Source organism: Pocillopora verrucosa, chromosome 2, assembly GCF_036669915.1.
Source record: "Pocillopora verrucosa isolate sample1 chromosome 2, ASM3666991v2, whole genome shotgun sequence".
NCBI classification, from domain to species: Eukaryota; Metazoa; Cnidaria; class Anthozoa; order Scleractinia; family Pocilloporidae; genus Pocillopora; species Pocillopora verrucosa.
In genome coordinates, this window is record NC_089313.1 from 16,608,558 (window position 1) to 16,623,427 (window position 14,870).

Here is a 14,870-nt window from a genome sequence, read left to right on the forward strand (position 1 = left end):
AAATAAAGTAATCGTTCACGTGATCAAATAAAGATAAAATATGGTTTGCTGCTTGTAACAAGAAATTGAAATTCATCGACAAATACAAAAAAAGAGTCGGTAATGTCACAGCATTACCTGGCCTTGTTTTTTAAACACTCGCTACCGCGGTACATGCATAAATATTTCACAACTTGGGCTTCACAGGGTCTTCACCATCCTCTGATTTAGCTTTGTGGGAAAACTCGATGCAAAATGTTTGCGACCTGCACTCCATGACAAAAGTTACATCAAAATCAAAGGAGTAAAATTTTTTAAAATCAGTTCATCAAATAAGCGTCCAGTTGTCGCCAACCTCGCTTAATTCTTTCCGTCAAGACAATACCTACTTTTGAATAAGCAAGAAAGAAACGATGAACACAACTTTGATAGATTTGATGTATCGCTGTAAAAATCTGTAATCAAAAGCGCAAAAAACTCCTCAAGAAAGAGTCCTTGAAATCTACAGGTAGAATTTAAGGCCAGTCCTTTATAATACCATCGTATCAATAAGGCTATGGATAAAAACCAGCGCTGACACCTTATTGTTCAGCGATGTCGCTAAGCGTTCGCACCTGCGTTGAATTTGGACTCGAAATTAAACTATGACGTCACCTAACTTTCCTTCCCAAACTACACGCTAAAGGAAACGCCTTGGAACTGGGCTGGCTTGAACCCGTTTCATTCGAGAAAACTCTCGTTTCTGGTCACCAGTATACTGCCTGCAGTCCTATTCGGGACAAACGTTCTTACTTCATCTCAGATCTACATACGGAATCCCCTTTTTCATGCCGTTTCCCTCGATTTCATGCTGTGTTTTGTCATCTAACTCTCCTTCCTCTCCAAAACACCGGCCCGCGTTTTTCCTTCCCTAAGACACTAGTGGCTGATCGGCGAAGCCTTTTCCTTTCCTTAACATGAGCACGAATCTCCTCATTTCTTTGTTTCTCTTTGTTACTCTAAAGAAACGACAAAATAATTTTGAAGAGTTCAAAACCTTTGCATCCTTGGTGTGTTAGGATTTTTACCGGCTTCCCTTAGGGAACTGAGCGAATTTATCTACCCATCTATTCCTTTATTTGTGGCCGTATCAGGAGTGACCACTATCTAATTTCTCCTTAAAAAATCAACCCTGAATCAAATATTAAGGTCACAAGAATAAAGGAAATGATCTTCAACAAGGGAAGCTCTCGATTGTTAAACAAATTCTCCTTGTCAGAACCTAAGCAAGTGTAAAGAGAACAGTACGGAGAATATCCAGATCCTCTTGATGTTACGATACCTTTAGAACGTACGATGTACCATTAAAAAAACATATCATCATAATGATGGTTTACCAGAGAAGAAAAAAAAACTCTAATGGATCAGAAAGGAAAGAAAATGATCAGGGATGGAGGAAAATAACACAGGTCACGATGAAATCGAAAACCTAGACTAAATTTTTCGAGATTCACGAAACGTACTGTAGCTCCTTTTTTGCACGAGACAAAAAAAAACCGATTCTTAACTTACCTTTTTAACTTGGAACGTGATTTCTTTATCTCCCAAAGACGAGCCAGTTGATCTGATTACACCAGAACTTTGTTCATGTAGGAGACGTTCTCCAAGCGATATTCTATAGCATAATCAACACAACACGTTATATGCTTGCATCTTGGGGTATCTATGTTGGTGATCTAAAACGAAAGTTGGTATCTTTCTCCTGACTTAAAGACGAGAACCACCACATAGAGTGACACAGGGCAACCAAAGCTCTCCCATAAACCCTGACGATAAAATACGTGTACACTAACTTCATGGTCCTTTTAATTTTTATCTCGTATACCCATGGGCTGTACACAGTAGCTAACTACGAACAAAAACCGTCGAAAGGATTGCTCATCATCATTTTCACCTGCTTGATGTATCACTTCAGAAAGCAATAACCAGAAGTCGAAAGTGAGAGTTGTTTTCCACCGAATAAAAGCATTATAACAGATGAAGTCTTATGCCAAAGTTGAAATGAATCGTCCAAGAACTACATTGATACCCTCCGGCTCATTCACCCCCTTCTCTGAAGTAAGGCACGATTACTGATACCATCGCTCGAAAGTACTTTTGAACAGTTGTACTCCACCGAATAGAAGGGTCACAACATATGAGGTCTTGTCCCAAGAGGGTACCAAAGGAGAGCGTCCACTAATTACACCCTCCCACCCTCCCTTCCCGACCCCGCCCCTTCATCCCTTTCTTGACTTTAGGCTCCACTACTGACGATTCCTCTAAACTCGAGAAGAAGTGTGACCCGTTTTTTGACTAGAATCCAATCCTAACACTGCCCCCTCTTCCCCTTTGTAAGATTCAGCCAATAAACATACGTACTTCTTATCTTTCAGAGCCGATGCCGATTTGCCAGACTTCATGCTCCTAAAATTTTCGCCAGATTTCAGCTCGTAAAACTTGGGTTTGTTTGCGACAGGTTTCTCTTCATTCATTTTAGCTTCTTTTTGTTGTTTTTTCAGTTCCATTCGCCATTCACGCTCGTCCTCTGAGCTGCTAGATTCCTCCTCTTCACTAGGCCGACCTTCTGGCTCCTGCAAGGCAAGAGAAATCAATTACCTTAACAATTTGAATCGAAGCAAAATTCCCTGACGGCGACCGTTGCCCTAAGAGAATAAAAAATTCCTGCCTTTCATATACAGCTACACTTATCGAGCGATCTGTAAGAAATCACATTCTTCTTGAGCTTTTATTTTGACCCCTTCACTAGCAACGCCATCTGTTATTACCCATGAAAAAAAAATGATACCACAGGGCGTGAAATTGCGCCTAATACAGGCGCCAATGCGACTAAATTTTTTACTTTGGCGACCAAATCCTGAAAGTTAGTCGCCAAATTGGCGACTAGAACGTATCATCATAACCTTACCAAGAGATATAGTGAACTAAAAAGATTTGCAAAGATAAATCCGCGGCAAACTTCCTCGTTAAGTTTGTTTCCAAAACGTAGCACATGCATCTCGATCGATAACTAGACGCCATCTTGGTTTTAGATGAGCTTTAACGTTGTATATCATCCATCCTATTGTCCACTTTGTAGCACGTTAAAGATCTTTTCCCTAACTTAATTTTGGAGGGTCTATCTAGAACGCTGACAGCGTAAAGAAATATTTTGTTTGTCTTTGAAAATGGCGACCAACTTTTTTTGAATTGGCTACCACTTTGAAAAAATAAGGAGCCAAGTGGCTATCAGAAAAAAAATTTATTTCACGCCCTGTACCACTCACTTGGCATGAAATTTAACAAACCAAAACACATTAAGGCAAAAAGGAGAGAAAAAAGCCTAAAAATAATTAAGTTGACGTTTTATTACCTCAACTTCATCAAATTGTTCCAGTAACACTTGTTTTTCCCTCTGTTTTTTCTGTCTTTCTCGGTCGTGTTTGGACACAACTGGATGAAGAAGCTTAAATTCCTGCAGTGTAATTCGACAAAAAATGCGTGAAAATCGTCTCACATTAAAAAGAAAGGTGACTATGCAGCCAGTTAGTCCTTGTCCTGATCCGTTTTCTTGCCCTTGAATATTGGTTTTTAGTCTGGCATCTTTGACAGAGACGATGGTGCGTGTTTTCTACACAAATCGCATTGCTAAGTAAAGCAAATTAAAGCAATTCTGATTATTTCGGACCCTTCATGGTAAATTGCTCCTCTTATCACAGATAAGATCGATTCAGACCCTACCTGGCTTTCCTCGTCCACTTGGAAGTCTGGGTTGGAGAACATGGCTGAGAACCTGTCATCACCCAGAGGATTACTCACTTCTGAATTCTGAAAGCAACCAAGACGATACACGGATATAGCTCGCTGGTTCTTTAAAGCTGAGCACAATAGCAGAATTTTGGATGGTTAAGACTGAATAAGATTCGAAGCTTCGCAACAGCGAATGGCTACTCACTTCAACTGCTTCTTTCCTCTTATCTTTTTTCTCGTCCATCAACTTCTCAGCCAAATTTCTGTTGACTTTCGGTAGTTTCTGCAAGCGGAACACTATGAGTTACTCATTTATACTCAAGGGTCTGCTAACTGATGACTGCTACAAGGTACTAGCCACAATAAATTCCCATTACTCATGTGTTGCTCTTGGGTTGGGAGTTTTGGGTACGTTTCCTTTGCTCATTATAGGTCAGAGGAGTTTAGAAGTGACACTGCTCTTGACACTGCTTGTTTGTACTACGTCGCAATAATTAAGACAGGGTTTTTTTTTAAAAAATAAAGAATTCCTTCCAGCCTCAGGGAAATATAAAACTATTAGAGTGGTAATATATAACAAGAAAAAAACAAACAAAAAACAAAACAAACAAACACCAAAATAGGAAGAACAATCCAACAGGGTACGAAGAAGCTAACATCTAAGGATGGAAAAGGTTCAGCTTGGTTTCTAATAACCAAATTCTACAGGCACCGCAGATAATTACGCAGCTCCTTGAAGGTATTTTTCTCTTTCGTCCCAACTATATTCCCTTCATAAGGATGTCCGTTATGTTAACTAAAATTTCTTTTTTCTTTTTTCTTTCCTCTCTCTTCTCTCTTTATTTTTTCTCTCTCTTTCTTTTTTTCTCATCGGCACTGTATATTTCCCTTACTGTAAGACAGAAGACCTTACGTGGGTGAGTATATGACTGCATAGAAAGATGCTTCGTGTTAATCAAAATTATACTTTTACGCTTCTCTCCCCATGAAATTGGCGAAATGTATTTAGGGAGTAGTTATCAGAAAAAGGAGACGCGAAAAAAGTCAAAATCTGTCCACCTACAAACCTTAAGCTTGACTCTGTTGGCGCGCTCTTCTTCGATCTTGTCCTGGATTCGTTTTTTACGATATTCTTCAAATGCAAACGGCTCTGCCAGAGATTTGGCCTGAAAAGGCAATTCAGTTGGGAGAACAAAAACCTTAAATAACTAATATAAATTTAATATAGATGTATGGAGGTAGAATACTGAAGCTAAACTGGGCTTTTTTGATTGGTGTCACATTGGGTAAAAAGGACATGTACAACTTGAAGAATCAGCTTAATACTGGGACGAGGCTGCTTCGAGATTGTGGAGAGGTTACAGATGTACTCGACCTTTAAAGTGGGGGATCACAGGTGCAGTTTCACCTGCAAACTTTCAAATAGCATGGGTTAGAGACTTGTTTAAGAGTCTACACAAAGGAGAAAAAAAAAGAACGCACACAGTCGCTTGAGAACAAACGAGAAATTCAAATCTATTTCGGTACAGGGCATATCCGAGTTATGAGTTATGAATGTAGAGTCCAGCCTACAGTCTTGAATGATATCCTTGTCATTAAAGTTCTGACTAACAATTTGTCCATGTTCGCTAGTTAATCCGTCGCATCAATGGCACTGGATCAACTGTCAGGAAAGAGCCCAGACATATGGTATTCGCGATCGAGTTTAACGGCCAATTCAGCCGAATGATGTTAGTCCAGAAACGTTGATTACCTTGTGATAAAGTCGAATGTCTATGAAGTACCCATGCATGTAAGCACGCAATAGATTCGTTCCCATCAAATGTGATAAACCTGGAAAACAAGGAAACTAACTCATTATAAAATGCATTATCAACTGAAAATAATGAAAAATAGTTGGATAAACGACAATCAAAGTTTTTTCCACAACCGTTTGTACCTCGCTCTTTTAAACGGACACCTCATTATCAGGAGGCCTTAATATATCTAACTAAAAAAACAACAAATTCTCGCGACTTATTCGCAAGAAAATGCATGTTAACAAATTAGGAAGGGAGAATTACTGTACCCAGAAGGAAGTTGTAGATTTCATTCTGTTTGAAATGAAGCGACGATGGCTGATTAACAGGGGGACGAAAGAGTGAAGTATAATATATATTTCCGCCATTTAATGTTTGTTACCCTACAGGTGTGGCTGCTTGTAAAGAAGAGGGCTTTTTCTATTTTTTTAATACTTGGCAACAGTAAGCAATAATACAGTCCCAGCTCCACTAAAAACTCCTCATCACAAACTGATCAAGTTGCCAGACTTCTCACCTAAACTTTCCAATTCTTGCTTGGTGACAAACTTGTAATCATCATACACTAAAAATAAAAAAAAAATTAAAAAAAAAAACAAGAAAATTCAAGAAGAGAGCCATCTTTGTTGGAACTACTTGACAGAAATGTTCTTTGTTACATTTATGCCCGCAGTAGATTTGTTCAGTTGAGCGCTTCAACAGAACTTTTATCATAGAAACACTCACATCAACACTGTTCAAGAACAGCTTTTATGTACATTGTAAAAAAGCAACAAAAACAAACAAGCAAAAGGTAGAAAAAACAAGGAGAGCTGACAAAGCTAATTTTCAACAGGATTATTAAGTTAAAACAATACACCAAATTAAAGAGTAACACTTAAAAGTAACTTGTGGAACAAAAAAAATTCAATATTGCCAGATGCTATTCCACCTGGGTAACAATGAAGCGCATCTTGGTAAGCTACATGTGGACTAAAGACTTAATCCATGAACCAAACTATTTGCTTCCGGCTACATGAAAGATTTTATTTCTGGTTGATCAACTGATCTGTTCACTCACCTGTTGGCTGCTGATCCTCTTCCAACTCTTCAGTCAAGTTGTCCAGGAACGAGCACCACCTGGGAGCTGGGCCTAGGGCCTGGAATGATGACAGTGAACAATCAAGTTGCATGTTCAACCATCTTGACATTTTTTCCACACAAAGAAAATTATGAAAATCATGACTTACTGGGATATAGTAAACAAGCATTTTGGGGGATTCAGTTGCCATGAAAACTAAACCTTTGAAAAATAAACAAATAAAAGAAAAAAACCAATAATTAGTTGACCATGGATTAAGAGCACAAAATCATGAAATAATCATTGTCATCATCAACTAACACTATCAGTTTTCTTTAGGGGCACCTCTTTCTTTAATAAGAAAGAGGATGAGCATCATTTAAGAAGTGAAAGGTAATTTTAAAACTACTCTAACCTGAGTCAGGATATAAGCATAAATCATTTATGTCTGTGGGTGGTTCTATGGAAGTGAACGGTTTTCCCTGTCAATGACAAGGAACAAGTAACATCAGTAAATTGGATCAGTAATGTTAAAAGCATTTGTGTGTGCAATGTGATGAAGAAAAAGCTTGGTTGTTAAATAAAGAAAGACATCATTTACTAGTCAAGAGCAATGAAACAAAAAAAATCAGAGTTTCTTGGGAGGATTTTAACATCAGTCCTTCCGATTTCAAACTCTGAATACTCTGTATATGTGAAAAACAGCCATCTGAAGAAAAACCTGTTGGCTGATAGATAACCAACAGGCTCTAAAAACATTTCATTACTTTTAAATGAGTTGATAACACAATTTAACTACAACATTTCTGCTGTGACAGGTTTTTTAAGGGAGAAGTTCTTCACAATTACCTGATACTCTACCACTAAGCTATACAGAGTACTCAGTAGCCATCGACTGGGTTTGGCACCTGACTAAAATCCTGTATGGCACTTAAATCAGCAATGTCCAATTATTGGGTTATTAGAATATGAAAAATGGTCAATATCGAGCTCACTTTTGAATAAAGCAAATGGATGTTTTTTCATAAGTCACAAAGAAAGGGGCTAGGAAAAATGGAAATCACCCGTCAGACCTTTGGATTTTGTACTGCAATGCACAATGATCTACTACCAAGTTGCACAGAAATTGTTTGCAAGCAAAACCACAAACTACTGACAGGTTCAAACTGTATGTGACAAACATGTGTCCTGTACATTGTTTTAACCCCTTCTGTTTTAATTCTCCTCACTTTCTGTCAGGCAATTCTTATGACGTTGGTTTGGAGAATTTCAGTATTGAATCAACTACATGAATATTGTACTGATATTGTAAGGAGAAATTCTGTCCTGGTTATTCATGGGAATTAAAGAGCTAAGTGCTTTGTAGGATTAGCAAGTTTTAAAGTGTTGTGTGTGTGAATAGAGTAGATAAAGAAAGGTGATTGATTTTTACCTCTCTAACTAGAAACAAAGGTGTTATCCATTTGCCTTCTTGTTAGCACAAAGAACAAGACAAATGAATTACAGTCATACAAACTAAAGCACCTGCTTACCGTTTCTCTGTCCCAGATTTTGAGGATCTTTGAATCAGAAGACAACACAACATCCAGTTTATCTTGGAAGGCAATGCTGTTGATGGGTAGGCCATATCGGTGATCTTTCACCAACAAAGGTTTGGTAGACCGAAGATCATACAACAAAACCTGGAGAAGAAAAATTAGCCAAATGATTTGTAAAGTCCTTATTTGTTGTTAACATTCCAGGTGGTGAATGAAAAATAAAAAGGTAAAAGTGTTAAGTAATATAATAATATTTGCCACCTATTAATAAGAGCTAGTTCAGACTTTGGAGATTTGACCACAGAATTCTGCTTAGTACATACAGAATTCTCCAACCCCAATGCTTGATAAATATATGGTCCATCATTACTTAAGATGACTGAAGACAGGTGCATACATGCAGTTCAGTTCCAAAACAGCTGCAAATTCAGTTTTTGTCAATTTTATACTTCATATACTGATAACCCTTCTCACTATTTTTTAAATGAAATAAATTTTAATGGACCTTTAGATGAAAATCAAGTAAGGTAATGATCCTTGCAGGTACTGAACTAAAATTTAACCCTTTAACTCCCAGATCAAATTTGTCATTCTCCTCACTGTCAACCATACAATTCTTATAATGTCAGTTCAGAGAATTTAGTGTTGGACCAAGTAATTATCCCCAAATTGATATTTGTCTTTATTCTCATCACTTATCTGGTTGATATTGTATTGATATTGTAAGGAGAAATTCTGTCTCGGTCACTCATGGGAGTTAAAGGGTTAAGCTTTGGCAGAAAAGATTCAGGCTTTGACAGGATGAAAACCCTGTGCCTCCTGGATACTTCTTGGGCACCACCACCACTTGAGCTGCAAAGCCATGTGTTAGGAGAAGGCAAAGTTAAAGGCTTCATCTTTCCCTTGGAGGAATCTGATCATCATTTTTAACTGAAATTAATTTCAAATGACTTGCAGATGAAAATCAACTAAAGTAAACCAATGACTTTCAGGGGTACAGTGCAATGTTATCTACAATCTCCTTCAAGACTATTTAAGATAATCTTGAAGGAGGGTAACAGCCACCTCCTTGTTCAGCCCAGGGATACTGTGCATGTATGGAGACACTGGACTTAATCCTCTGCTGAATGCTGTGATATCAGACATCACTTAAATTTCCAGGGCCATCTTAAATCAAAGCTAAGAAAAAGATGAAGCTGTGTTTAAAAAGCAGGACCAAATCTAATTCAACATACATGCCCAGTGCTTGTTCCAAGACCCATTGTCAGTCCATCCTTAAACAGCAGTGTTGTGACAGCTGGAACTTTGTCTGAGCTGAAAGGAGGAATTCAAATTAATTTTGTCAATAACATGCCGAGTGAAATATTTTGTAAGAATTTTAATACATGAAGGGACTAATCGACAAATAATTCCCAAATTGATGATTTTTTATTCACATCACTTGTCTTTTTGACATTGTATCTATATTGTAAGGAGAAATTCTGTCTTAGTCACTCATAAAAGTTGAAGGGTTAACCCTTTAACTCCCAAGATCTCATTGGTAATTCTCCTTACTGTCTGCCATACAGCTCTTGTGATGTTAGATTTGAGAATTTGGTATTGATTCAACTAATAATCCTAACTAGTATTTTTCTTTATTCTCATCACTTGTCCGCTTGATAATGTATTGATATCGTAAAGTGAAATTCTGTCTTGGTCACTCATGACAGTTGAAGGGTTAACAGCCCACTAATCATTATGTGGATTGCCAGCATTTTCAGTACCTTTGGTAATCAAATCCACTGATTCCAATGTCCAGCAAACCGACACGACTACGTGATCTGGGATCCCAGCATTCCACATGCCCCTGATGAAAAAGAGAAAAGTTTTGAGTCAAGGAAACTCACAATTTTATGTTTCTATACTCAGGCTAATGCACTGTTAAATAAAACAACATTCCAAACCAAGTTATAGTGCAATTATTGTAACACTATCAGTAATTCAGCTGCAGATGCCCAACATATACATGTACAGGTATATTTGAGAAGATCTCTCTGATAGAAATTAAATAATTTTCCTTGGTGAGGTTAAAAGCTCAAATTCATGGGCTATAATTTTACATTCTTACTTATTAACAAACAAATTGATATTAATAATCATATGGCTGGTAAGATCTTTTTGAAAGAGGGATATTTTTGGGAATATTACAAAATCAGTATCACACAATGTAACCCAATAAAAGTAACCACCAATTTCTAGTAACCCTAACATCAGTATGCACATTCTCTTCACTGTTCTCTATACATTTCCTGACGTGCTGAGAAGGAGAATTAATTTAATGATCAAGAGCTTCTTTACTTAGTGATCATTTCACTTACATGGTCATATTCATAGGGTTTTTAATATATGGAATTAGTCTTTTAGGACTAAAGTAGATTTAAAACCCAGTTTGTATGAAGAAGGTACAGTTAAAGCTATAATTTGTGACAAAATTCAACCAAAATAAATTAAATTATATGTTTGGAAATTGGGACAGAACAGCTGTTATTACACTTTGATAACACGTGTATTATACACCTGTGGACTATTGAAAAGGTAGAGAAGCAAACAAATCAAGCTGTGTATACCTCAGCTGTTCCAGCAGCAAAAAGTTGATGCACAGGGTTAATGTCACAAGTATTTATCTCACTGGAACAAATTGAAAGTACAAGTATAGGGTAATTGGTCAAGAACTGGTCAAAATTATAGCTGCTATTGTAGCAAATTCAACTGATAAATGAACTGAAATTGGTTGCAACAATGGAAGGGACTTACACAGCATTGGTCTGAAGAGAATTTAGGAATCTTCCCTGTTCAAGATTCAGTCGGTATACTTCAGAGCTGTAAGTCAAGTAATCACATGAGAAAAAGCGAGTGTAATGTAACTTCGCTCTCTATATCAATATCCAACAAACAGAGGATGAGAATAGTCAAACACACAGGTCAAAAGGTGTCATCTTGATAAAACATTCAATTAGCTTAATCAATTGACAAGGAACTATAGATTAGTTCAAAAGGAGAATTAACAATCAAATCTCGAGAGTCAAAGAGTAAAGAACAGTACAAATACTGAGGCAATCATCTTTAACTATAAAACTAATTTGATTCAAATTCATTTTCATTTGAATCTAAAAATTATGATGACAAACATAGAAAGAAACAGAGTCAATTTGAACCAAGCCATCCTCATCAAAACATCACTTTTGTTCTCACAAAGTAAAACAAATCAGTGATTAAAATGCAAAGCTCTTAACAAAAGATACACTTCTATAAGTTGCAGTCTCAATGAAGGTTATAAAATTGTGAATAGAATATGTGACTTCATGAAAATTCTACACAAAGACTTAAAAGATGAAAATTCACAAACAATCCCTGTAAAATTTACCTTGCTCCTACAAGATAGAGATCACAGGATGGATAATGGTAAACAAGGTCACGTCCAAACTTAGGAATCCTGGTACGATAATAACGTCCATACTACAAAAAAATAGTTTTAATATATATTTTGAATAAGACTTTGAAATCAATTGCCAACCACTACTTCCAGATAATATAGCTTCACCTGTCTTGATCAGTCTAATTGGATTTACACTGCTTGGTACACAGTGATTTGAAAGACAAGAATTTCTACATTTATTTACCATTTACCTGAGCATGAAACTCCACATGGCGATCACAGGTTAAGAACACCATCTGATGTAACAAAGCAACATGAATTCAGGTAAAGTTAATTTCAGTCCTTTAGAAAATTTACAGTGAACTTAAAAGCTACTGGCAGCTGAAAACATAATTATACAACAAACAAAGATATTGAAATTCTGCAAGACAAGTTCTGTACAAAACAGTTGGTAAAATGAAATTGTTATTAAATCTATCAAACATTTTTTAAGCATTGGTGTATTGTTTGTGGTGATGGCAATTTTCAAAAAAGGATTTTTTTCATCCAAACCAAGTACTGAATCATATATACAAGATAATGCACTCTGTACCTTAGAATAATCTTCAGACAATATATGGAACTTCACAACTGTAAAGAAATAACAGCAAAAATAGTTACATTCATAAATTTTATGTTTATGCTCAGACAAACATTTGTCCACCTGTATAAAAGTAAAGATCTCTTTGACCAAAAATGTAATAATCCACATGACTTTTCCTGTAACAGAAAATGTCATTTAATTATCCTTGATTCTGTTCAAGTTGGATTAACAATTATGGCTAAAGGGAATTTATAAAAAGAAGCCTGAAGAATAACATGATGATATAATGTAGAAAGAATGAGCACACAACTTACTTTCAGAATCCAGACATCTTTCAAACTTCATACAAAGCTCTGATGTATCATAACAGCGAATTCGAGGTTTGTAAACCCCTTGAAGACAAAAGTAAGGAATTGTTACAAAAAACAGAGATTTACATGACATGGATCTCTATAGAACTTTACAATCAATCTAAACAAACAGCTGCCACAACTATAGCTAGAAAGACACCCTGGATGTTGTACACTGCTTGTTAAGTGGTATGTGAGCTCTCCAGTATTGCTTGCACATTTTAATATTCCACTCAAGTTATTGAAATTTAAAATGCCTTGGTTTTTCATAGATTGGAACTTTAAAACAGACTTCACAGCTCATGCTCTTCATGTACATGGCACTTTCCTACAGATCCCACTTTAATTAAAATTTTAGTACATTTACTGCACAAAAAATAACAAGAAAACTCACCTGAAGCCATTATGTACTGTTTGTCTGCAGAAACACGAACATTTGTGGAAGCAATTGGCATCTCAAAATCCTGAAGAAGTTCAATTCGTCTTCTGATGTCTGTAAAAAGAGAAAGAAAATACTTTGAATTTTACATTATTTAGACAAGGGGTGGGAATTTTCTAAGCAAGTTGCCTCTGGCCACATATAAACTTTCCAAGCAACTGCACTTACATTCATCAGCTGAGCCACGAAACGTAATAGAAAAAGACAAGAATATAATTTTATCAATCAACATTCCGAGAAAAGGATGAGAATATGACTTTATCAATCAACATTTTGACCTCTACACAGTTTAAAACTTACTAATATCATTCTTCTGCAAGGCTCGCTTCTTTCTTTCAGAAAGCCACTACAAATAGAAACGAATATCGTCAAAATTCTTTTAATCAAACATTTCCTCTGGTTGTAAACATAAGACACGTGTTGCCCTTTCCGGGCACTTTTTCTACTTCAAAGCTAAACAGTGAAACGTAATGCTAATCATCTCCTTTTCTTACCTCCGGCAAAGATTTTCCTGCCGACAAGTTATAAATTTTAACATTATTCGGTTGTGAAACCTGCATTTTTCCTAGTTTATTCTTAGTACAACTCTCAGTCACCCTTGGTCGGCCGCCATCGTTTCTTCAGTCGTTCCCACTCTCTTCGTTCGGTAGGTACGTCATGTATGGGCGCATATTATGTCCTAAATATATATAATGTCCTATACTTTACATACAATACCCTACACCCTTCGTTCTTAGAATACCGCTTTCTTCAGTCCATTTCCTGCAGGCTCAGATCCTAGTTTGGGGCAATAAGCGCGAAAGCTCGCTTAAAATCTGGTTTGCTTGACAAGGTATTTCAAAATCTATGAAAGATCGGGCACAAGAACAAGATCTTACGGATGACATTCTCCATAGTGTGTTTCGAACAAAAAAAGTCCCGGAGAAAAATTCATAACACTCGATTGGACCAGGAGCATTGATATTGGTATGCTCCTGCAGCCTGATTGGACTAGTTTGGCAGTGTAATATTAAAGCTTCTCAACTGAGAGGGTAGTGACTAACGCGGTAGTGAAAGTGGTCATCCCGAGTTGGTTACCGGAACTGCTTTGAAGAGAGAGTTTATTACAGAGGGTGAACATTCCACAAACCGCTTTCGTTTTCTCCGATAGTCAGACACCGCCTTCGTGGCAGAATGAATCCCACCGCGCCGGTCTTTTAAGAGACTTCGCACATTCTTTACTTTAATCGTATTTATCCCGGCAAAGATCACAATATCTTAACAACAAGACATCTTGTTTTTAGAAGATTAACTAATTAATTCATCTTGATTTAATCCCTTTCAATAACCCGCAGAAAAAAAAAACGAATTCTAATAAATAATTTACAGACAGAGAAAAGGCAACTCATTAACAACAAAGTATAAAAATACAACTTTGCAAGGCTGGGTGACTCGCTTGTACCGTGTGATCTCCCCTTTCCCCCCCCCCCCCCCCCCGCCACTTCTGAAATAAATTAACTAAGAAAAGTAGTTCGGTTAGCCCTAAAACGCAATCTTCTTCCGTTGTTTAGGAACAGGCTTGAGAAAGTAGGCTTCAAGAAAAAGAAAGTAGGCGTTTACTTCAGCCTATTAACGGCTATTTACAAAACCGCCACCAAACACGAAAAATTTGAAAACCGCGTGAATAAAGTTATAATCTTCCGCAGCCGCGCCGTAATTTTCCAACTGTAAACCGCCACGTATACAAAAATACGACAGTGACCGCAAACCGACACTCAAAATTAGTCAAAACAACCAAACCGCCTGAGTATCATGAGAAGAAGCTGCGATTTATGCTGCGCTGACAATTTCGACCAAACCGCCGGCCAAGAAAGGATATTCACCAAGGCTGAAGGGGGAAGAAACTACCCTGGAAAGTTTATGCTCAAAGAACTTGTGCGAATGTGTGGGTTTACTCTGC

General features: G+C 37.1%; 1 protein-coding gene across 1 annotated transcript; it reads right to left on the bottom strand.

The window, feature by feature from the left end:
- Positions 1–200: 200 nt before the first annotated feature.
- Positions 201–13,560, bottom strand: LOC131780994 (nucleolar protein 10). Its single transcript, XM_059097633.2, has 24 exons — positions 13,426–13,560; positions 13,232–13,277; positions 12,887–12,985; positions 12,457–12,534; positions 12,152–12,189; positions 11,811–11,855; positions 11,548–11,639; positions 10,938–11,003; positions 10,751–10,811; positions 9,908–9,990; positions 9,380–9,458; positions 8,139–8,288; positions 7,022–7,088; positions 6,776–6,828; positions 6,607–6,685; positions 6,064–6,111; positions 5,501–5,580; positions 4,815–4,913; positions 3,953–4,030; positions 3,739–3,825; positions 3,371–3,472; positions 2,380–2,591; positions 1,531–1,633; positions 201–977 (listed from the first exon to the last, which is right to left on the bottom strand). Exons 1-24 carry the CDS (start codon positions 13,489–13,491, stop codon positions 840–842), a joined length of 2,049 nt encoding a protein of 682 aa, XP_058953616.2. The 5' UTR covers positions 13,492–13,560; the 3' UTR covers positions 201–839.
- Between the last annotated feature and the right edge of the window lie 1,310 nt (positions 13,561–14,870).

What these genes read in the sequence shown, in the direction of transcription:
- LOC131780994 (XM_059097633.2), bottom strand. Translation starts at nt 13,491, where the DNA reads ATGCAGGTTTCACAACCGAATAATGTTAAAATTTATAACTTGTCGGCA. An exon ending in ACAGTACATAATGGCTTCAG is followed by an intron (nt 12,535 to 12,886) that starts GTGAGTTTTCTT and finishes TTTGTCTTCAAG; the next exon opens with GGGTTTACAAACCTCGAATT. An exon ending in AGTGGATTTGATTACCAAAG is followed by an intron (nt 9,459 to 9,907) that starts GTACTGAAAATG and finishes TCCTCCTTTCAG; the next exon opens with CTCAGACAAAGTTCCAGCTG.